Here is a 22,420-nt window from a genome sequence, read left to right as displayed (position 1 = left end):
CTACAAAACAGTCTAAATAGTTGTCAGTTGTCAGGATGTTGCAAGTCAAAGTGTTTAGGACTTATTCCGGAACCTGAGGATGGTGCCATGTAAAACAGGAAGTGAGCGTATGGATGTACTGACGCACAGTGAGCACGCTGAGATTCATGGAACAGCTGCTTGTATGTATCACTAGAGACTCCAGTCTGTGTTGTGGAGCAGACGCCTCACTGATAATGAATGATGACAGAATTACAGAGTTAGATGTTTGTTTTGTGTCTGCCTCTGTTGCTGAGGGAGTAGGAAATGCCAAACCTCATAATTGTGAACGTATAATTACCAGATGTTATATAATCAAAAGCTATAACCAAATCACACATCCTATTCTACAGATGGGCTATATACTTAGAAGATTACCTCACTGGAGGTCTCATTCAGCACATTGCCTGTCCCATATAATTATGGAACCGGTGGAGCACTAAATGTCAAACAGACAGGTTTCATATGTAAAATGCATTTATTAATGAGCCAATAAACGGGCTTCAGTTCCACGCTTTTAAAACACAATAACATGACAACAGCACAATTTTCTGCCTGGTTTTAGTCATTAATTAATTTTACTTTTGAGCAACGCTGCCTCCTTGTAATCTTTTTAAATGCTGCTCATTCTTCTACATTGTTCAAGTCAATCTAATCTTGCTAAATAATAGCCTACTATTGTCTTTTTAGAGCAGAACAAAATGTGTACCGGTATTTATATTTAATGCAAGTTGGTCAGTGCGGTGGGATGTCATGTACAAATGTACAATCTCCTCTCCAAAAATATTTAAAAAAACAGCTGATACCACTTAGAGAGCAAGAAATGACAAAATATTCAATGTTTTTTGTGAAATAAAAATAGAAATTCCATCAGACTAGGTTTTAGACACATTTAATTGGAAAGGCAGGGATGAGTGAAGATATCAAAGTGGAACAGAGAGTAGTGACTATTGCATCTTCAACTATAGTCGGCCTCTGTGCTGCACTGATGTCGCTAAACTTTACTACAACCCTGAAAAATAAGGGAAAGTAATGCAGAAAAAATTGGGGCAATCATTTTGTAAAGTAAATCGATAATCAAAGCATGCAGATGCAAAATGCACAGGAGTTTTAAATCGTCCGCTTTCAATATATGCACTCATTGGCTGACTGAAGTCATCAACATTAGAATTTAGGGAGAACAACAGAGCGTTCCAAACACCCAGCGACCAGACACGACCTGAAGGCAAACCAATATCTGTCAGTGTGAAAATCAATCCGAATGTTTCAGCAAAATTAATGATCTGATTATCAGACATCGGGATGTGGCATTTTTTGGATAAAGACAAACAAATTTACAATCTACTAGACGAGTATACACAGCATTTACAAATAGTTCACTCAAATACAAGCATCCATCCTGTTGCATACCTCAAGCATCCCAGTCCCCATTGTCCACTTTAATACCTTAATAATCCCATAGGGAAATCCCTATTGGATTATTAAAGTATTCTGATTACAACCTAAAACAATTTCCTCGTTCGAATCTGCAAGCAAAAAAAGCTCAACATGGGCTATCAGCATGCATCAGTCATTTTCAGTATGAATATAGATTGATTTGCAAATACCTGAAGAAAACACTTTCAGCAAATCAGCCATTTCAGTACAAAATTAAATATTCTTTTCTTTTTTATGCACAAAAAAAACCCTTCCCACAACCAGAAATACCTTTTTATCTTCTGACCCATCAAGCTACAAAAGAAAAGTTTTCAATAACTAAATGCAAGAGGGGAAACCCTTATGCTGTGGCCGGTCACCGCTCTTCTGTTTGGTCGGAGGATCACCGGGGCTTCAGCAGCACTCTGTACATGGCGAAGCCCAAGACTGCAAACACTGTGGCCCCGACACTTGCTCTCAGCCAGAATGTGGAACTCTTCAGCTCTGTTTGGCTCACATGTCTGTCAAGCAGGCCAAAGATGAGTAAATACAGAGAAAGAGGAAAGGAGAGGCGTATGCATGGATTCTGTGCATCAAGTACAGTATTACACAAAAACTATGGAGGATCGGATGATAAAACCAAAAAATGCAGACTTGAAATGTGGAGACGCTGAAGCAAAAAAACAAATCAGCAGGAATGGAGAAATGTAGGATAGGAGTCATGACATCAGACAACAATACCAGGAATGAGTTATTACATCTCTGTTAGATGAGCAAGAGTAAGAGACAGGAAGAACTAAAGGGCCTCTCTGAAGAGAAGAATAAATTCACATTGACTCTGCGTTAAGGTAAAAGTTATGGTATGGAAAAACATAAACAAACAGATAAGCAAATGGAGCAAGCCAGAAGTGATGATGGTGGAAATACAAGGTTAGAACAAAGACCTTCTGAGGACCACAGCGTAGACTTTGGCCCTGACCATCTGCAGTAGCTCAGAGTTGAGGAAGTTCTGACACAAGCAGAAGGTGCATCTGTTACAAGTGCACATGCATCGCAGCCGGGCGTGGCTGAGGAGACATACGGGGGGGGGGAGACATAAGGCATGACTGAAGGCCCCTCCACCATGAAAATAATTCCATTTATTCAGATGACACCCCAGAAATATGACGGATTTTCCATTCACACGTGTGTCTAAAATAATTAGATCATCATGTATGATAGTATGATAGGTGAATCGATTTGTCCAAATTGTTTGCTGTCTGTGATTGCTGTCATTTGTGATTAATTACTGTCATTGATTATTGTAAAGCAATGACAGATTACTGATTATGAAATATTGTGTCCTCAAGTTTGTCACTCATCATGGCAAAACTCTGTGCTGAATAAAGTCAGCTGGATTTACAGGAAACGCTTGAAGACGTTTCGCCTCTCATCCAGGAAGCTTCGTCAGTTCTGAATGGCTGGTGTCGATTATCTGGAACGCTCTTCTTGGGTAAGAGGCGAAATATCTTGGTGATTTTATTAAACACAAAGATTTACTCAAGTTGTGTCACCTTATGGATTCAAATGCAATCAATAACTATGAACGCAAATGTGCACAAAAGCAGAGTGGTGCATGTTTAAATCCATTGGTGTAATCTGAATATAAGAGTAGGAGTTGAATAGATTGTGGATTAAAGTAGAGCTGGACTGTTGTGTGTAAATATCTAACTGTGCTGACGCATACTTCAACAGGACTGACTGTGGTGTGAGAGCGTGAGCCTCTGGGAGAGATCAACGTTTCAGCCGAGCAGGGAAACCCATTTCCCCTCAGCGCAAAGCGCCGTTGCAACAATCTGAACGCGACGGAGCCAGAAGGCAAAAGAAAGGCATCCGTGAGGAGGAACATCACCACGGTGAGAGGATCTATCCCAGGGCAAAATATGGAACACAAATTCTACGTGACAAGCTTTTCAAGATGAGGTCGAGTGGAAAAGGGAGGTAAGGGGGGGGGGCTCCTGTTTCAGGTTTAAAATGGTTAAATATTCTGAATTAATATCGATCGAAAACAATTTCAACAACAGTGAATATTAAAATCTTCCCAAAAGATTCGTTCTAGCATTCACTGCATTACCTTCATACAACTTTACTTCATAAACTGCTTAAGAATATTTAAACCCCTTAAGTTTTGTCTTGCATGACTAACCCCCCCCCCCCCCCCTCCTCCAAGTATAACCGATTCCCGGCGTCTCAATGCCATTATAATCCGGTTGGGCAATGAAGCTTCAGTCTATCATTTGAGAAACATGAAGCTACGGCGGTTCGGCCATCATCCAACAAGTGTTTTTGGCTAAAATGACAAGTGTGAGGTTAAAAACATTTCAATCAAGCATCTCTATACTTACGGGTACATGGCCATTGTGGTGAGCTTGGAGTAGAGCTCTCTGCTGGGGGCTGCTGCTGTGTTACAGGTGAACGACTGGGGAGGCGGCATCTTGTGCTTCCTGCAGAACTCCAGCGGACTGCAGCCGTACATCTGTCTGACTTCCGGCAAGTCCGACTTAGCCGCTATCATCATGCACGGAGTCTTGCTGTCCACGAAGTATTGCTGAAAAGGGGTTTGAGCAACCGTGTCTCAGTTGCTTTCAAAGGGAAGCTTTCGTGTCTCGCCATTAAACGCAGTCCAGGAACACGCCCTGTTACCTTAAAGACCGTGGCGCAGTATTCAAAGGACCGCGGGTTGCCGGCGTCATAGACGAAGCAGACAATGTCGCAGGCCAGATCAGCATCAGACAGGAAGTCGAAGTCAGGGGAGACTTCGTGAAGCTGGGAGGGGTGAGGGTGATGGGAGAATTATGAAACATTTCAGCTGAAATTGTTTGAAACTTAACGCAAATTTAGAGTGAATATATTTGCAATCAATGACGACGACGAGGTGAAACCTTAAATGTACTGTCTGCGTGATGTGAAACAGGATTAGCAAGCTTTTCCGGCCGTTTTATTCATGTTTTTAGAGAGTCACGCCTTCGGCTGCATTTTGCCGTCTAACACTGGCAACCTGAACGAGGTCATAACTGCATAGAAACGTTGGTCACCATTCAAGTGAATTTTCACTACTCACAAGAAGGTATTTCTCCTGGCCGTAAACATAGGTTGTGCTGATGGCATAGTAAGATTTGTGCTCCTCCCTAATCATGTTTTGGCGCTGTGAAAAGAAAAACAACAACATCTGAATTGTGACGGATGCTGCAACAGGAGGAATCCGTATCAGCGTCCATTGAATCTATTCCACAAGTGCAACGATGTGATATTCCGACCAGGAACATTTTTAGCTGAACCCTTTTAATAAAATGTTTTTTGTCTAGCTTTGGCCAACATCTGGGATTAATATCTAATAAAAGTGTGCTTTAAAAAAAACAAAGCATCATCAGAGGAGTTCATTTCTATTTACCGCAAGGTTACAACCGAGGAACGCTTGCAGAAAACCACTTTTGCCACTTCGTCTGTCTCCAAAGATGTGACAGCGAAAGACGCTGCGCTGCGTCTGCTTCTTCTGCAAGTCAATCTTCTTATCTCTGGTCACTGTGGGAGGAGGAGGGGGGGGGTCACACACAGGTGTCAAGAGGATCAGTTTAAACTGTTGCCGTGCACAAACAACACAAGCCTGTAGTCAGTGAGTAAAATCAGCATTCTGTAATCAGTCCGAATCGGTGAGTTTAGTATTATACCGTTAGAATGCGTCTGGAATGTTCAATGTCAAAAAGACGATGAAATATTTTGAACCTGTAATTCCTGCTGCTTGGGACTCCTGCTCAGCCATAATTGAGTAACCAAGGTAACCCAAATACTCCAGGCATCGTTGAACATCCAGGTACGTCGTTAACCTGAAAAAGGTAAGTAGAAGGGAAATGAATATCGTTAGGTCCACTCAGAGAGGCGACGGACTTAATACTAAACACTATCAGCAAAGAGAATCTTAAATTACATCAGTGGATCCAGACGGGTGTTGTTTGACAAATGTTTAATATTGGTGCCAATATAAGTCTCCTAAAAAAAAATAACGCCAAACAAAGGACACAAATATTTACAAAAATAATTACTTATATCAAGAAATACCTGTTAAACGGTTTAGAGAATATTGGTTGGCCAGGAGGAGGAGGAAGATGAGAAGAATAAGAAGAAAAGGAGGAGGAGCAGGAGGAGGAGGTCTGGTTATATAAGCGTTGCACGCAAATGCATACATTTATTCAAATGCTTCAAATCCATTCGCTGCCAGGAGTCGTGTGTTTCTAAGACTGTCAAAGACACTCTTCAAGCTTCATACCCCCCCCCCCCCCCCCGATGCCAGACACGGTATCTCTACACATATCGGATCTACACAGATCTGCTCACGTCCATTGTGAGAGGTATCCCTGGTAGGTGATCCAGCCCTGCTCATTGGTGCAAACTGTGTTATTAACATCCGGACCCCAGGGCATGTAGGGAAAAACGTCAAACAGGTCCGCCAGCTCCTCTGGTGACAAGGCGCAGTCACGGTCCTGATGCACACAAACATGGATTCATGCCGCAGGCATCAAGGCCTCCGTTTAGATCACGTCTGACTATGCCTGCTGTTAACATGACGGTGCAGACGATGTTTTTAAAATGGTACATGACCAAGCAGCAAGCAGAACCTGACGTACGGGAGTGTACCTTGTCGTGTTTGTCAAAGACGCTCTGGAGGAAGAGGTAGGCATTGTGGTTGAGCTCCGTGGTGCAGTCTGGAGGAACTTTCAACCTAGACAGAATGAAATATTTGCAAAGTAAACGTTGCAGCAATTGTGTCTGATAATAAAGCTGACAGGAATCATTGCAGAGATGAAAACACTTGGCTCAGTAGCTCCTCAGTAGACATAAAAAAAAAAAAATCCAAGTCATTCAACCGATTCAGACATCACTCAAACATTTCATTTTTTTTAGAGGACCAAAAACGAAAGACAAATGTTTGCTGTATATTCATGGACGTGGACGTATATTCAGGCCGGGCACTGATAGAGGTGTCCCTCTGAGACTCACGGAGGGAAGAGGTAGTCCTGATTTAACTCCAGCTCGTCATCATAGCCAAACCTCCTGAGTACCGTCCATGTGGTTTCATGGCGGCCTCGCTGGATGAACAGGGTGTGGAGGAAGAGGAACCCTGCATAAAACCCAACCAATCAGCCATGACTGTGTTTACACACACACACACCTGTCCCATCATTCCTACCTTTCAGCGTTAGCCCGTTGTCGCACACTCCGTCGCTCAAATTCTTCCTCACAACGTTTTTTACGTCCTCCAACGCCTGAGGCTCTAGTGGGGTGTTGAAGCACGTCCGCTGTAAAAAAAACAACAACAACAGCTTTTCGTTAAAGCCGCTGTTCGCTCCGTTAGCTCCGTTAGCCAAGACAGATCGGTTTACCTGAAAGAAGTTGAGCTCGTGGTCGTTGAGAATCCCATCATTATCGAAGTCGGAGACTTTGAAGATCCGAGTCAGCGCTTTTACACAAAGTGACTTCATCTGGAAAGAGTTAAGCAAATAAAGCGTCCCCTGAACAAAATGGCGGAATGTCTGGGCTGTGGGTCAGTTTAAGGCCAAAGGTCACACAAGTTTCAGTAGAACAATTTCAATTTTAGTAAACAATTTCACATCAAAGCCTCTCTTTAAAACAAAAACAGAAACTTTTTTTTTAAAATAACGAATAATAAAGACAGCCGTGTAGGATTCGCAGTGTATTTGAGCGCTTACAGTTTTCTTCTCTGGACAGTAGAGCGGCCCTGTGGGATGGAGAACTGCCTTCTGCGCGTAGTAGAACAGCTCTGAGATGTTCTTCAGGTTTTTTGCTGAACACTAGAAACAAAGAATTACACTTTAGTTCTAAATACGCAGCCAGAAGCTGCGTGTGTGTGCGTGTGAGTGGGTGTGTGTGTGTGTGTGTGTGTGTGTGTGTGTGTTAAGTCAGGGCCAGACAGGGTATTAGCACACAGGCTCTGTCTCAGTGACGTGTCCGGCTGAATTAAGTAGTCTGAGGTAACTGCCCTGTCAGGGAATAGAAATGAGATCAAGAGAAAAACACGAGGAGGACAACAAGTTGATGCCAAAGACAACAATCAATAAATTAATAGACCAAATTATCCAATGCAGCTCAGAATCTATTTCAAAATCTACTGACAACCGGTACGAGATGCCGCATTGTGAAGGTCGTAAACGCAAACATGCAGCAGTGATCGCAAAGGCCTGTGATAATAAGACGGGACTGATAAAAAGATAGAATTGCTGCTAAAAAAACCCAAAAACTCTAAAGTCCAAATATGACAACTGCACAACGAAATAATCGGTACAAGAGATCTCTCCCACATTGATAAAATAGAAACTGGCAAACCTTGAGTCACTTCAAAAAAAAAAAAAAAGAAAACCTGCATGAAAATGTAACAAATTCTACTTATTGTGGCCGATGCACGCGTAATGTCTGACGTTAGCCGGAAACTGAGTCGTTTCCGGCTAACAATCGAAGCTGACTGCTGAAATGATTGCTCCCCTCTTCGTGTTCGCTTCTGTGTGAATAAAAACGCTGCTGTGGATGTGGAACCTCTCACCTCAACACAGGTCTCTATCTCGCTGTGCTGGTTCATGATAGGCAGAATGGTTTCCATGCTGCTGTGTTCCACCAGGTCCGACTTGTTCCCTACCAGGATCAGGGGAACCCTAGAAGCACACACACACACACACACACACACACACACAGCACTGATAAGGCACATGCATCAGACGTTGCTGTAGAAATCATTTCAGTGAAACAAATATTTGACTATCTCTCTAACAGAAAAGCAGCGACTAGGATGCTGTAGAACAATCACACCTGCTGTCCTTGTCTGTGTTCTCAGTGATGAGGGGGATCCAGTGGCTCGTCACCTGGTGGGGGGGGGGGGGGGGGGGGATGACACCGGCATTGTATCCTGTTACAACTGCTATAACAACAGATGATGGAAATGCGAGCAAGCCTCACCTTTTCTATGGACTTTCTGTTGTTGACGGCGTAGACGATGCAAATCACATTGGCCTGCGAACGAGACGTTCCGTGAGCCCTTTCACTCAGAACGCGTACCTCTCTAAGACAGCGCCGCCTCATCCGCCGCATGCGCCGACTGACCTTGGAGATCTCCTGAAACAGCTGCTCATCCGTCTGCTCTGCGTCTGCAGGAGGAGAAGCGTGCTGCGATTACAAACGGAGAAGGTGCTCCTTCTTTTCGCCAAGCAGGAAACGATGAGCGAGCATTTACCCGAGTAGTCCACGATGTGAGTGGGGACTCTCTCGGGAGTTACGTCTGCAGGAATGGTGATCTCCTCGGCTCTGTAGGGAACCTGGAGCGAGAAGACAGCCCGTCTTTCACTGGCGCGTCTGCAGCAAGTTGCGGGACTTAACGGTCAAATCAACGGTGATGGAAAAAACCTCAAAGGGAAACTATTCAGTCGGAGCGGCATCAATGTAGAAATATTCATCCGTACCACATCTGGGAACTCCTCGCTGACCAGGGACATGATGAGAGACGTCTTCCCCACTTTGGCTGCCCGGAAGAAAAAGTGCAAATCAGACACGCTTATTACAAGTTTGTATTCATATTTTACTACTGGAGACAGTCTGTTAGAATCAAAAGGCTGACTCTTCTATATATTTTCCTTTCCAAGAGACCCGTTATAAAACTACAATATCTATCATTACCTCTGCCAGGGAGGCAATGTTTTTAGCCAGGTTTTAGCTGATCGTCATCATTACAGAAAATAAGGTTTTCCGTAATGTTTAATCGCAATTATGCGTTAGGATGTAATAATGAAACAAGGATACACACGATTTAATTCTAATCAGAACCATCAGAACCATCAGCTGATCAACGCGCACGCTGAATGGCAGCTGGACTTACGCTCCCCCACCAGCAGGATCCTCACGTCCTTGCGCATTCTGACCGGCGTCGACAAACTGGGCGAACTGGATTTAGGTGAACGCATTTACGCAGCCAGTCAGGGTATGAAGGGTGCAGCCGGACGGCCCCCTTGCTCGGCCTTGCGCGCGTTACGCACGGGCTACGTTCGCATCTCAACTCCGATCATTGACGCTGCTTTCCAAACGGGCCGAACGGCGTTTAGAGAAACGCAGAAAAGGTTGGACGCCGGAACTGCGTCTTTATTCCGCCAACAGATCAGAGGTTGTCGCGTAAAGCTGCTGGCGCTCCGTCCAGCCTTCGAAACCCGGCTGTTGGTGTTTGCCCGTCGGATGCGCCCCTCGGACGCACTGAGCGATAACAAAGATCGTATATTGTGAAGAGGATGTTGAAAGACTGTAATCCTAAAGTCCTTTAGGATTGCCCATATACTGTTAGTGCGTTCCGGTATGTCTTTTGAATACAGTCTTCTGCTTTCAAATCTCGCCACTGTGCTCTTTATTTTTTACATTATAAATCCGCCTCCTTTACTGTGTTTTATTATTCAGTTCTAATCAGGAACATTCTCTGCCAGGATCTGACATCAGTGTCTTTCATGCGCCACCAGTCAACAAAAAAAACTACTTTAAAAGGTTATTTATAAGGAAGCAAAATGGCCAGTAACATTATAATAATACTATGTAATGTCTGTTTTTATGAATGACTGATTGGGACACTATGAAAGTTGAAAGTCTCTCAGGTGGGGGGGGGGGTCATTTAAAACATGGGGGCTGGTGCCAGAGGGACACTAACCCAAATAGGACTTCCATATGGCCTCTGAAGAACCCCCTGCCCTGTCATTTTTCTTTTCTTTTCTTTTTCATCTTTTCATTTCAAACGCTACACTTGTAGTGATACTATAGTAACTACAACGACAACGGCATCTGGGATGTGTTTAATTAGTAACGGACAAGCAAATAGACATGGAATCAAAACTTAGTTTTAGTACAGTACATGCATAATATACATCAGATTTGTTTACAAGGTGTCAGTGTGGGAACAGCCAGGCAGAGTCATTCCAGTCATTTCCCTCTTCTCAAGTTGGCTTCATCTGAAGGATAGGAAGGAAATGCATTTAGAATGGCGCATATTTAAAGAAGGATGCCATCGGTGGAGTCCGAAGTAACGAGAGTTGTCTTACTACAGTAGTCCTCTGAAGTCATGGGCTGAGAGATGACCTTTCTGAAGGCCTCCAGCCAATCCCTCTGCTCCTGCTCATGCTCACACAGAAAGACGTACTCTCTGCCCGGAGTCTCCAACGTGATGCCGCAGTGCCACCGGCCTCTCCTCGTGCTCCGGCTGCTCGTCTCCGAGACAAAGTAGCTGTGGTGCTCTGTGCCGATGAAGACGGCGCCCAACTCCATGGAATCCTAACAATAGAAAACAGGCAAAAGAGTCCCATTAAAGAATGACTGCAATTAAAAAAATGCTAAATATTGTCTCAGATCTAAAATCTGCTTTAGAGTAAAAATCTAGAAATATTTTCCACTTCTAATAAAATGGACTTTCTTTAAATATTTTTATTCTCTCTTTAGTTTCTGAGAATTATTTCTTAATTTTGGTGCAAATGTTTACTATATATATATATTTTTTAACTTTCTTATGCTTTGAATAAAAGAACTCTTTCTTCCTTCACTGTGTTATTATCATCTGTTAATTACCAGAGGAGTTTTAAAGTACAGAAGCTTTCTGTTCACGGAGCACAGCGTGAACCACCTCTTCTTGAATGGTTCACGTTTCTGAGCACACACACACACACACACAGAGAGACAAACAAGCACAATCGCAATCCCAAGTCATTTGTCAGCGACAAAAGCATTAGATGAATTTAGAAAAACAACAACTTTGGACTAAATTCAGGTAATTTTAACAGACTGTTGGGCCAGTTTTCTCCATGTAGCCCTCCTTTAGGCAGTGTCTCGTTATTCGGGGAATTAACTGCAAAGAGAAACATGCGACACATTTAAAACACAAAGCACATGGTTATAAAGTCTTTAACGTTAAACCCTCACGTCATCATCGTGAAGCGTGGGATGTTTCTTCCGTAGGTACGCCAGACGCGTCGCCCGGATTGCGTTGAAGAAATATACAATTACCTGCAAAGCGTCGGATACAGATGAACATATTTCACCGGGTCTGTTCAGCCTGAATGACGTCGTTTTATTTTTCCTCTGATTTAACAGCGAATGAGATTTCAGGGGTTTTGCGTGCTAACTTTTAAATCGCACAGCTCACCTGACCGTGATGGTGATATACAAACATATTCCTCACACGTTCGCCGTGCAAGTAAGAGATCTGCAGGCCGTTGGCGTGCGAGATCTTCTCTGGCTGGAACACTGCATTTAGGTCCCTCATGAAGATGACAGCTTTGGGAACCTTGGACTATGATGGTTTGAATGTAGGAATAGAATCACAAGAATCAAAACCTTATAGGCTAAGTGATGACATGGCAAAAGCACTACTCACGTCCTCTTTAGTGAAGTATTTGAGGGTGAAGTCTTTCTGAGACAGCTGGAAAATCCTCTTGAGAAACTGCTTGCTGTCTTTGCCCTTCTTCCAAAGCGCTGACTCAAACACATCTGGGATGCATATATTAAGTAAAGAGTTGAGAATACACATTATTTTGTTGTTGTTGACGTAAAGAATATATTCAAGAGAAATACCTGAGCCGTAAGTTTGCTGAGTGTAGTTGCTGTCGCCTGTGAATTCCCTGTTTTCATACTTTGAGCAGATCCACTGGGCTTTAAGAGTGCTTCAAGAAAAACAAGTCAATCGTTACAATTCCTGCAGGACATGGTCTGAAACGCCACGTAAAGCTGCAGGCCCGACACTGATGAATGAGTGTAAGTCACGCTCTCTGTGGCAGCAACTCTTTGTACTGGTTCCTTTTTTTTAGGGGGACGACGACGACTTCTCTAATCCCCTGCACTAACTACATTACTTGCTGATTCTTCACTTCTACTGCAGTAATGAGCTTCGGACGTTGACAGCCACTCACATGCAATCGGTTTGCTGCGGCCTGTAGTAGAAGACGGGGACACACTTTTCATAAATGGCTTTGGCTGCAGAATTTCCCGTCCTCTGCATGAACTGCAACCACATTTACATGGTTATATGAAATGATTCGGTCACTTAAGAGCAAGGCTAATAATTCATCTGCAAGACTTAACAGACTTGAGTAGAAAACCGGTCCAGGTCAGACTTCATGAGACTATAGAATATTATTCACCAATTACCCGTGTACACATAAAAAATATCTATGTGGATAGTTTAGGCTTTAACGTACACAAATTAAAGCTTCTGTCTGTGAAATGCTCACACAGCATGGGATCTGACATGCAGGATAACTATAGTCTTGAATGTAAAACAGTAAACAAATAGAGTAAGTGGATTAATAACAATTTCAGAAAGAACAAATGTTCATGGGAGAAACTACATGGATTTTTATCCCATTCTTTCTATGTATAAAAAAAATGATAATATCTATATCTATCGTATAAAATGATTGCTAAGCACAAACTAATATACCTCTACTAGTGAATCCTGCCAACAATCCAGACGTATGGATTTCACTCTGCTGACAGCCGGCAAATTACGATGCATCCCGGAACAGTTCAGGCAGATAAATATACCGAGTGTGTAGGAGGCCCAGTCTGGCTCTGTGCGGGGGGAAAAAAGCAAATATCACAAGCAGCAACACAATGAGGAGGAACTAAATGCTGTACAAATACTGCAGAACGCAACACGATACAGGTCAGCATGTTTTAAAGTTGACTTTTTAAATTGTTGGCAAAAGATGAATTGTTGTTGGAGCTTGACCCAGCGATGCAGACAGGTTACCAGATCATACCCACCTGGGGCCCCACAGTCGGCACACAAATTGTTTCCAGGCTGTCGCACCAGATCCAACAAGAGTTTGTTGTTTCTTTCCAGATTGGCCATAGATGAAGGCAGTTTGCTTCTGTTAGGCTGAATAGCTACATACTGATTATTCCACACGCTAAAGGGCACCGAGCTCTGCAGCAGGTAAAGACCGTGGCTGTTCAGTGGACCCAGCGTTTCCTCTTACCAAGGCAGCATCATGAAGTTTATTGTTCGGCACACAAACGCAGAGGTCTAGAAATAACAGCAGAAGGAAGTGAAACAAACGTCACCATGTAGCAGGCCGACAGCCTTAGGCTGATAGACGTGTTTAGTTTGAAAGTGTGGGAAAAGTGTTATCATGTCAGTACAAACTAAATATTTCAGTTCATATTTCGTGCGTCCCACCTCACCCATAACACCTGTTTAATTAATTGGGTAAAAATCTACTTTGAGATAAAAATCTACTTTGAGATAAAAATCTCCACGAATTAAAGTTGGAAAAGTTTATGTAATCACTCATATTTTGTTTGTTTGTTTGTCTGTTTATCTACAAGATCCCAATAAGCAATCAATTGTGTTTACAAATTCAAATTTCGAGCGACAATGATGGATGATAGTTTACAGGTGTGGAACTTTTTCTTCTTTTTTTTTACAAATAGGTTTGCATTTAAAACTGCACTTGAGTACAAGGTATATTAAGATGAATATTAGTATATGTTTTCATCACAAAACAAAGTATCTATGGTACTTATTGTTCAGCAACACAGTCCCTCTTGGTGCTGCGCTTTCACATAGTAGCTAAAGACAATAAGGATTTATATCAGGTTTGGCCAAAGAGCCAATAATAATACCGAACATATAAACACAGAAACTAGAATAGTTTTTCAGTGACGTCAAAAACGGAAATGAGAATACACACCGCTGCACTAGGTGGCGATAATGAGCTTTAATAACGGTTCGCGTTCAGTCAGTAATACAAAAAGAAGAAGTTAGCCCGGAACCAATTTACTTGTTGTTGTTGTACAACACCGGTCAGCTGAAAGTTGTCGCACCGTATCGGGCCATGTCTCTGCAAAAGGCCTTTATATGGCGTAATAGCTAAAACTATCGTGTTTTTTATTTAAATCAGCGAAGATGTGGTTCACCAGGAGATTTTTGTCGTCGGTCGTCAAGAGAAGTAGGTCACAACAAAGTCGAGTTCGATTAGCAGTGTTAGCTAATATTAGCATAACAGCATACACGCTGAAACAAACGTTCTCGCCCCACCGCAGGTTGCTACGGGGGGCCCTCTGGGCTATTCCGTCGTCCACAACTCTTATCGATGCCCGAGCTGGAGCCACAGTACCTCCAGTGTACGTGTTGCTGGCGGAGCCGGGTTCCCGTGGTCGGCTTTGAGACGCTCTATCCTGACCTCACGTCGTCGGCCTCTGCACATTGCAGCCGGGACAACAGACCGCTGGACGCGTACTACACCTCCGATCAACGAGACACCATCCTGAACCTCCTGAACACCGCTGCGCCGTCCGTGCTGGCCGGCGTGAAGCTCCTGAGAGGCCGCAAGTCGCTCAACATCGTGGCGTACAGGGACAGACACGGACCCTTCACGACGCTGGAGAGTTTGGTGAATGTGCCGATGGTGAAGCATAAGAGCGCAGTCACGGTGTTCAACTCCATCCTCAACCCGGTTCAGAGGCCGAGCAAAGGGACTATTCCGTTGGGCCGGTTTATAAGTCCAGAGGTGGGCCTGTCCCGGTTGGAGGTGAGGGTCTCTTCCTGTCTGCGTGGTCCTCGCTCCGTCCACCATTCAAGCGTCCGTCCTACTTTAGCATGATCAGGATACTATTACTACAACTACTACTGTAATACTGGCTTATCCCGTGAGGAATCGCCACAGCAAATCAACCCGTCTCCACTTCACCCTGTCCTTTGCATCGTCCTCCCCAACACCAGCCACTCATGTCCTCCCTCACTACGTCCATGTGTCTTCTCCTGAGTCGACCTCTAGCCCTGTTCCCTGGCAGTTCCATCCTCAGCATCCTTCTACCGACATAGTCCCTGTCTCTCCTCTGGACATGTCCAAACCATCAAAGCCTCTCAGACCTTGTCTCCAAAACGTCTAACCTTCGCTGTCCCTCTTATTGTCTCATTTCTAATCCTGTCCAACCCGTTCCCTCACAACTTTAGTCAAATCTGTCCGTCCTTCGCGACAGGGCATCCTGGGTGTCTCGTGCTGTTTCAACAATATGAAAAGAGAGAATGCAGGATAATTCTGTGACCCCCCCCCCCCTCCCTCCTTGTCAATATTCTGCATTTGTTTATTCAGGGGTCCAGTTCCATTGTGTCAATAGTGTGCGGGATCAATGGAATCGCCTGGATTCACGTGGACCGGGGGATGGCGGTGCTGGACTGGCAGCAGGCGGATTGTCCTAATTTCTTGAGGGACAAGTACGAGGCTTCTGCTTACCTGACTGACGTGAGTAGGGAACTACGCAGCATCAATTTCTCTCATCTGAACTCGACCTTGTGCTCAAACCGTCGATACAGGAACCATTTGCGGTGATATCTGCCCTCCCCCGATCAGGTCGCCACGGTCGTGTCTCTCCTGCCATCGGCGGACTTGTACGTGATCGAGAAGTCGGCCGTGTCCCTTCACAACAAGGACCTGTTCTCCGTCGTCGCTCACATGAGGACGGTGGAGGCCATGCTGTTCGCTCTGCTCGAGCCGAGGAACTCGCTGCCTGAATCCGACATTCCTCCCAGGTGGGGAGAAAGAAGGTGACGTTTAGTTAAATATAGAAGGGCAACAAAAAATTTTTTTTATTTCCTCTCCCTGCTTGCAGAGTTCTGAACATGTCCCGTGTTGCCGTGGGTCGGCACTTTGGGCTCATGGTGGGGTTTTCTCGGACCAGCGGGGCACAGACGGTCCAGAGGCTGATGACTGAGTCGGTGACACACAAGAGTCCCAGGATAACTTTCCCCCCCAACCTGCTGGTGAAGTACCGGCATTCCTTCCAGCTGGGCAGCGGAACAGGGGAGGAGCTCTGCGCCGCGCTGCTTCAGGCTGTGGCCTTTTTTGAGCTGCTGAGTAGCGCTAGCGGTTAGCGTCAATCCGCATTGAATCCAGGAGCGCCTGCTGCATTTTTAAATAAATGGTTTCCTTCTTGGACATCTTTGGTGGCGTTTTTATTGAATATTGGTAGTCAAATGAAGAAACCCACGTTTGAATGCTTCCAGCTGTTCTGCCACCTGCTTCTCTGTTTGAGGATTATAGTTACTCCCGTTTGAAGAGTAACTACTGTGAGATTTTATGAGTAAAATCCAGATCAACACTATAAAATAAAAGTTAAAACCCTTTTATTGTTGCACATGCATGTAAGTAAGACACGGTGGTCGCATTTGGGTGAATGAATGCAGGTGAGATGAGTTTATGGACGTGGGCTCTACGCTAGGAAAAGCCTTCCAGGAGTTCAACGGTTGATTTCGACAGTCCCAGGTTGATCCTGCTGAGGTAGTCCGGACCCCTGATGGAGAGACGCCATTATTAGCAGACAGTATTTACCGTCATGTACAAAATCAGAATACTTTTGTCAATGTGGGCCGTTAAGACCCCTCAAATAAAATCCTCCAGCAATGACGGCCTGAAATACATTTGCTCAGATTGAGTTAAAACTCTTGTCAGGCTTCAGGTCTAAGCTGCTGTGTGTGTGTGTGTGTGTGTGTGTGTGTGTGTGTGTGTGTGTGTGTGTGTGTGTGTGTGTGTGTGTGTGTGTGTGTGTGTGTGTGTGTGTGTGTGTGTGTGTGTGTGTGTGTGTGCGTGCAGCAGAGTGTACATGTTTAAGTAAATCTTAGACTAGATTCTGCGAACTATGAAAACGTTTCTATTTGTGCTCCCGAAGTGAAGACGGATAGAACGCCGCGCCCGCCACGGTCGACCCCACCTGACTGGCGGCTCCTCCCCTCGCCGTGCGCTCTGGAAGCGGCGGATGCCGCGGAGGACGGGCATGTAGTCCACCCAGACGGCCTTCCTATTCCCCAGCGGGCCGAACCCTTCGCTTCCAAGCACCTTCCTGCTCAGCTCGTACCTCCTGTGGGACACGCTGGCGGGACAGACACGTGGGGGGGGACGCGGTGAATGACACATTTTTTGCTTGTTGTGGGCATCGAGTGCTCTTATCGCTATTTCATGTAAATGTTAATTATTCCAGCGACCAAACACCCGGGATTCAGATCAAGCTGACCTTCGTGAACACAGAGGCTGTAAACTAAAGCTGAGGCGCCGTCTGTTGGAAGAAGCCGGTAACCGTGGCGTCAGCCTCGTCCGTCTCGTGTCTCCCGGTTCTTTGTGTTCTCGGGCTTTCGTCCACGCCTCCGACGCCCTCCGCAGGCACCGGCCACAGCCCAGACCTTCGACAGCGGCCCGAATATCCAACAGCCTCTCCTCGCTGGCGCCGCCGTGGTCCTCCTCGCCGATCTCGTCCAACAAGCCGTCCTTTATCTCGCCTCCTGTCCAGACAAACGCCCCGGGTTCGCAAGGGCCCGAGACGAGCGCCGCCGCCGCCGCCGCCCTGGTGGAATCGAGGTACGACATGAGGTCGAAGAAGTCGATCAGGGCATCCAAACAGTCGCCTTCCGCTCTGGCTGCCTCTCGTTCGGTCTCTGCTGAAACGGTTCTGTTGAGGCTTGGCGTCCGACAGAAGGACGACGCGGCGTCAGTCAAACGCTTCCTTCCGTTAAGCCTGGAAATAACAGACTTGCTGCCAGCGGGCGCCGCCTTCGGATCACTCTGCGACCCCGAGCCGGTTCCCTTTCCCGAGGCGGAGACTGACGTTCCTTTGGAGCCGGCGGTCAGGAGGAGCTCCAGGTTGGCGTACAGAAGCGGCACGCCTCTTCTCCAGCTCTCGGCGAGAAGCCGCAGCAGCGCCGGCGTGTCTGCTTCAGGCCGGAACCGACACTGACCAACGAAAGAAAGCAAGTCTTGATTTTTTTTTCTTTAGGGGAGAAAAGCTTCTATTTAAAGCAGCACCAGGAGAAGAAGAAGAAGAGGCGAATCCCTTGCCTTGAGGAGGTCCAGCAGGCGGATTGGGCCGAGCGGGTGGAGACCCAGCATGCTGGCGGTGCAGCCCGAGCCGCACCGACGACGCCGCAAGTCCGTATCGTCTCCTCCAACAGCAACGCTCGAGCCTGAGTGAGGAGATGAAGACATGTCAAACAGGGTTTGGAGCTACAGCTGTAATCGCTAATTCCTAATCCACCTTGCAGACGGGTCAACTCCTCGGGCGACCTTCCTCTGGGCGGCGGCCGTCCGGCCCCGCTGCGCGCCCAAAGCTGCAGCTGCAGCAGGCAGCGTCTGACGTCGCCCCCGGACGCTCGGAGGAGGCCAACGACGTCGCCCGTCTCCAGCGGCGCGTGTTCGGCCAGAGCCACCAGCTGCAGGAAGCTGCACGCACCGGCCTGAAACGCAGCGACCTCTAATGACAAACTGTTTGACATTTACAACCGGCGGCGAGCGGAGCCTTTTTCGAGAACGAGGCGTTTCCCGCTGAGGTGGTATGAGGAATGGCGAGAGGGAACCCACCGCTGATGGCGTTGTGAAAATGACCTCGTCCACGCCGCGGCCGAATCGCTCTTTGAACGAGGGATCTGAGGAAGACATTCGCGAGCATCAGGGGCGCCATCGCTGTCGCCGTCTCTTCAAAACGAAGGAACAAACAATAACCTCCGCCGAGCGCGCGCTTACCGTTGGTGGTCAGAACAACCGGCCTTTTAGTGGAGGTCATGAAAGTCTTGATGGCTGCGAGGAATCCGACATCGTCATCAAATATGACATCGACCTGTTGGGGGGGGGGGGCGGGGTCAGACAGTTAGAAAGTGGGTCAACCCAAACCAAACCATGTCCGGTCTCATGGCCATTAAACTGTAAACCCTACAGCGTGTGTGTGTGTGTGTGTGTGGGGGGGGTTACCTCCTCAAACAGAATGAGCGACGTGGCCGTGTGTGCGCTCTGCTTCACTGTTGGATCGGCGTCCGACAAACCCCCGCCCGGCGTTTCCGGTTTTACGGCTCTGGACGTCCTCTTAAAGTAGCTGCCCAACAAAAAGGCCGCGCCTGGGGGGGGAGCCTTTGCGCCGCTTCTGGAGCGGCAAAACTTTCTCGCCGCTCTCCTTTTGGAGGTGGAGGCGACATTTTTCAGAGGCCGGTTTGTCTTTCCTGCCGGAGACAAACCGAGGACTCCGGTAACGCCCCACGACCGACAGCACAAAGTCTCGCTTTCGCCACAAATCATTCGGCGACGTTTAGATTTGCGTGCGTTCGTCGTCCGCCGCCTCACCAGGCACGGCCTCGGGCTGAGCGGCGGAGCTGTAGCTGCTGAGGTAAGCCGGCCTCAGCGGATCCCTCCCCGGCATGTCCACCAGGTGGGACTGGGTGGCCTCCTTCAGCTGGGACAGGACGCGGGAGCCGCGGCGCAGCGAGGAGCAGTTCACCTCGAATACCTCCGGAGCGGGAAAAGAACAAAAAAAACGAACAGAAAGCTCCGATTTCTGCTTTGAAAACAATCTAGAACCTGGCGAAACCCGGATCTGTGCTCCTCTGCTAAAACAGGAACATCGATTCTTCCATATTTGATATTCTCAGCGTACGTCTTCGCTGCATTCCCCGGATTCAACACCTAGTTTGGATTCCAGTCGCCCACAGATCGTCGGGTTTGCGTTTGATCCGCACCTTGAATCCGAGCTCCCGAGAGCAGGCGTACACCGAGGCGGTCTTTCCCACACCAGGAGGTCCCGTGATGAGCATGGTCTTGCACAAGGGCTCCTCCCGGTCGCCGGCCCCCCCGGCCTCACCCTGGAAGTCCCCGCAGTCCCACAAGTCTACACAGAAAAGGACAACCCTCACACGTACAGAGATACAAATCTTCGTCTTCCACTACACGCAGGTCAGCGTGCGTGTCGACCAGCTTTAAAACCAAAGAGCGGCACCATTGCTGTCGTCTTCTCGTTTCCTTTCCTCCGTCTCTCTCCTCTCCTCACCGGCAGCTCTCAGTTTCCATTTCTCCAACCAACTGATTTCCAGAAAAGAAAAAGAAATATTATACCAGCGTTTGATCACAACTATTTCAGGTTTAGCGACGTCGCCGACGTGGGGAGCGAGACGCAGCTCACCTGCGCAGCTCGTTCACGGAGGCAGAGTTGCCGATGACTTCACTTGAATGCCGAGGACTGTATTTGTCCGTCCAGAGAACATCCTCAAATCCGGAACCTGGGACGCAAGAGGGACGTTTACGTTCCGCGATTGAACAGAACGCACTTCTGGGGAATGCGGGTCTGAAAGCCGCACCTCTTTGGTTAACATCGGACGCCGCCGGTAACTGGCCCCGACACTCTGCGCCGCTCAAGCCGGAATTGTTCGTTGCGCCTGTCGAGCGTCCGCTTTGCTGCTTCAGTGCGGGAACACGGCTGAGCTTGTTACTCCTGAGGTGCGTCCCGAACGTCGGCACAGAACCTTCCCGGATCCCCCGTCCTGAAATGCTACGATGAGCCACAGCAGAACCCAGACCGCAAGGGCTTTATTTGAAATGCCCCTGTTTGACAGTACTTGTACTGTAATACATGCTGTAGCTGCCGTTCAAGGTATATCTAATATTTATGTGTAATTAACCTGATTATAAACATGGAAGTTTAATTTAATTTTTAATTTGATTATAAACATGGAACCAAAATTTTGGTTCCCCCTTACTTCCATGTTTATAATCAAATTAATTACACATAAATATTAGATATACCTTGAACGGCAGCTACACATGCTATTGTTTGACTGTACAGTTCTAGCATTCTACCTAATAAATGTATTCATCATCATCATCACCATCACCTCTGACGTTTGGGCGTCCTCCTCTCCGGGCTCGGCTCTCTCCCTTCCCCCGTCTTCTCTTGTGGGTGATTCTGTGCGGAGCTTGGATCGCTTTCTGCTTTTTGAATAAATAAAAGATGCACGTTAACCGGTGGCAGCAGGACACCGAGCTGGAACCGGTCCTCGGCCTCACCCGAAGGCTGCAGGCGTGCTTTCCTCTGCAGAGCGCCGAACACGGCCCGGACGGGGAATGCGGGGTTGCATGTTTGGATCTCCTCCAGGTAGCGGCGCAGAGCCGGCGGCTCGCCCCGGAACTCCGCGCTCTCTGCCGGCTGAGAAGCTGCTGAGGGCCGCTGCTCACTTTTCACCTGCTGCACGCTTTCACACCGAGGAGAAAATGCGGCGTCTTCACCTTTCTTCCTTCGTTTAAGCTTGTTCACCATCGCATAAAGTTTGGTAAAAGTCTTCCGGTAGCCGCCTGCCTACGTCATTGCAATACAAGACGCAGCAATGACGTCAAGTCCGCGCGACGTTCGCGTTTGCGTAAATTAACTAGCTAACTATATTTTATATTTTAGTTGATGACTTGACAAAAAAATACAACCTTGAAAATTTGACAAATGCACCAACCATGCGCACATTTAACAGCCAGTACCGAATAAAATAAATCACTAAATTGAGCTGCAATGACGTAAAAACGCGTGCGACAGGTTTTGACGTGACCAAAGATCGTGTATTTTACAAGTAGCTCACTCAGGCTTGCACCTTTGAATGTGAAACATCAGGATAGCATCAAAAAGGACGTTTTCCAATCATCTCCAATATATATATATTGATTACAACTGAAGGGGTTGAACTACCTGAAGGCAATAGTGGTGCCAGTAGTGATTGGGGCACTCGGGGGCAGTAACCTCCCCCAAGCTGGGCGAATGGCTCCAGCAGATACCAGGAACAACGTCCGACACTTAAATATAAATACTTTAAAGATCCCCAAGGAAACGCTGGGATTTAATTTGTACCACTGCAGTATAGTGCATCTAAAACTCCAGAACATGCAAGTGCATTTCCAACTTTAGTTTGTTTTTTGTTTTGTCGGCCATGGAAATGTAGAACGTAACTGGCGAGCTCTCCTGCACGTAGGTACAACTGGAACATTTCTTCAACCCACATCACAAATGGTTAAATCACCAAAAGATAACACACATGGATAAGGTCAATTGTATTTTATTTCTTAAATATAAAATCCCCCCTAAGTGTACAGTTCACAATTTTCAAAAGGGTGTTTTAACAATGGCGAATTAT

The 22,420-nt window shown here is 46.6% G+C and overlaps 4 protein-coding genes across 4 annotated transcripts; 1 reads left to right on the top strand and 3 right to left on the bottom strand.

Moving 5' to 3' along the window:
* Positions 1 to 1,837: 1,837 nt before the first annotated feature.
* On the bottom strand, positions 1,838 to 9,386 carry rhot1b (ras homolog family member T1). Its single transcript, XM_068750534.1, has 19 exons — positions 9,350 to 9,386; positions 8,937 to 8,995; positions 8,711 to 8,792; positions 8,581 to 8,624; positions 8,437 to 8,490; positions 8,290 to 8,342; positions 8,027 to 8,135; positions 7,179 to 7,280; positions 6,852 to 6,950; positions 6,659 to 6,767; positions 6,469 to 6,589; positions 6,106 to 6,190; positions 5,806 to 5,951; positions 5,197 to 5,297; positions 4,865 to 4,995; positions 4,535 to 4,618; positions 4,117 to 4,239; positions 3,819 to 4,021; positions 1,838 to 1,955 (listed from the first exon to the last, which is right to left on the bottom strand). Exons 1-19 carry the CDS (start codon positions 9,384 to 9,386, stop codon positions 1,838 to 1,840), a joined length of 1,860 nt encoding a protein of 619 aa, XP_068606635.1.
* A 1,042-nt stretch (positions 9,387 to 10,428) lies between these two features.
* Positions 10,429 to 13,348, bottom strand: LOC137906578 (arf-GAP with dual PH domain-containing protein 2-like). Its single transcript, XM_068750865.1, has 11 exons — positions 13,261 to 13,348; positions 12,935 to 13,065; positions 12,405 to 12,496; positions 12,070 to 12,158; positions 11,873 to 11,985; positions 11,642 to 11,788; positions 11,419 to 11,502; positions 11,282 to 11,344; positions 11,068 to 11,145; positions 10,548 to 10,776; positions 10,429 to 10,457 (listed from the first exon to the last, which is right to left on the bottom strand). Exons 1-11 carry the CDS (start codon positions 13,346 to 13,348, stop codon positions 10,429 to 10,431), a joined length of 1,143 nt encoding a protein of 380 aa, XP_068606966.1.
* A 945-nt stretch (positions 13,349 to 14,293) lies between these two features.
* Positions 14,294 to 16,417, top strand: tefm (transcription elongation factor, mitochondrial). Its single transcript, XM_068751333.1, has 5 exons — positions 14,294 to 14,447; positions 14,542 to 15,029; positions 15,594 to 15,743; positions 15,852 to 16,030; positions 16,111 to 16,417. The coding sequence occupies exons 1-5, from the start codon at positions 14,405 to 14,407 to the stop codon at positions 16,370 to 16,372; spliced, it is 1,122 nt and encodes a 373-aa protein (XP_068607434.1). The 5' UTR covers positions 14,294 to 14,404; the 3' UTR covers positions 16,373 to 16,417.
* Positions 16,418 to 16,625: 208 nt separating this feature from the next.
* On the bottom strand, positions 16,626 to 21,561 carry atad5b (ATPase family AAA domain containing 5b). The gene is made up of 13 exons (XM_068751014.1): positions 21,312 to 21,561; positions 20,431 to 20,527; positions 20,248 to 20,330; positions 19,991 to 20,139; positions 19,599 to 19,761; positions 19,233 to 19,477; positions 19,008 to 19,101; positions 18,849 to 18,910; positions 18,523 to 18,721; positions 18,322 to 18,451; positions 17,509 to 18,249; positions 17,209 to 17,367; positions 16,626 to 16,791 (listed from the first exon to the last, which is right to left on the bottom strand). Exons 1-13 carry the CDS (start codon positions 21,559 to 21,561, stop codon positions 16,716 to 16,718), a joined length of 2,448 nt encoding a protein of 815 aa, XP_068607115.1. The 3' UTR covers positions 16,626 to 16,715.
* Between the last annotated feature and the right edge of the window lie 859 nt (positions 21,562 to 22,420).

The sequence above is a fragment of the Brachionichthys hirsutus genome, chromosome 17, assembly GCF_040956055.1.
Source record: "Brachionichthys hirsutus isolate HB-005 chromosome 17, CSIRO-AGI_Bhir_v1, whole genome shotgun sequence".
Taxonomy (NCBI): Eukaryota; Metazoa; Chordata; class Actinopteri; order Lophiiformes; family Brachionichthyidae; genus Brachionichthys; species Brachionichthys hirsutus.
Note: the sequence above shows the minus strand (reverse complement) of the source record. Positions and strands in the feature narration are given on the sequence as shown.

Excerpts from the sequence above, each read along its gene's own strand:
- LOC137906578 (XM_068750865.1), bottom strand. The coding sequence starts at position 13,348 with ATGGCCAATCTGGAAAGAAACAACAAACTCTTGTTGGATCTGGTGCGA. Across the intron at positions 12,497-12,934 it reads GGCAGGATTCACTAGTAGAG|TTCATGCAGAGGACGGGAAA; the intron begins GTATATTAGTTT and ends ATGTGGTTGCAG. Across the intron at positions 11,146-11,281 it reads TGGAGAAAACTGGCCCAACA|AAACGTGAACCATTCAAGAA; the intron begins GTCTGTTAAAAT and ends GTGTGTGCTCAG.
- tefm (XM_068751333.1), top strand. The coding sequence starts at position 14,405 with ATGTGGTTCACCAGGAGATTTTTGTCGTCGGTCGTCAAGAGAA. Across the intron at positions 14,448-14,541 it reads GTCGTCGGTCGTCAAGAGAA|GTTGCTACGGGGGGCCCTCT; the intron begins GTAGGTCACAAC and ends GCCCCACCGCAG. Across the intron at positions 16,031-16,110 it reads GAATCCGACATTCCTCCCAG|AGTTCTGAACATGTCCCGTG; the intron begins GTGGGGAGAAAG and ends CCCTGCTTGCAG.
- rhot1b (XM_068750534.1), bottom strand. The coding sequence starts at position 9,386 with ATGCGCAAGGACGTGAGGATCCTGCTGGTGGGGGAGC. Across the intron at positions 8,793-8,936 it reads GCGAGGAGTTCCCAGATGTG|GTTCCCTACAGAGCCGAGGA; the intron begins GTACGGATGAAT and ends TTCTCGCTCCAG. Across the intron at positions 6,951-7,178 it reads ACTGTCCAGAGAAGAAAACT|ATGAAGTCACTTTGTGTAAA; the intron begins GTAAGCGCTCAA and ends AACTCTTTCCAG.
- atad5b (XM_068751014.1), bottom strand. The coding sequence starts at position 21,561 with ATGGTGAACAAGCTTAAACGAAGGAAGAAAGGTGAAGACGCCGCATTT. Across the intron at positions 19,762-19,990 it reads CTCGGGAGCTCGGATTCAAG|GTATTCGAGGTGAACTGCTC; the intron begins GTGCGGATCAAA and ends CCCGCTCCGGAG. Across the intron at positions 18,722-18,848 it reads TCATTTTCACAACGCCATCA|GCCGGTGCGTGCAGCTTCCT; the intron begins GCGGTGGGTTCC and ends GCTGCGTTTCAG.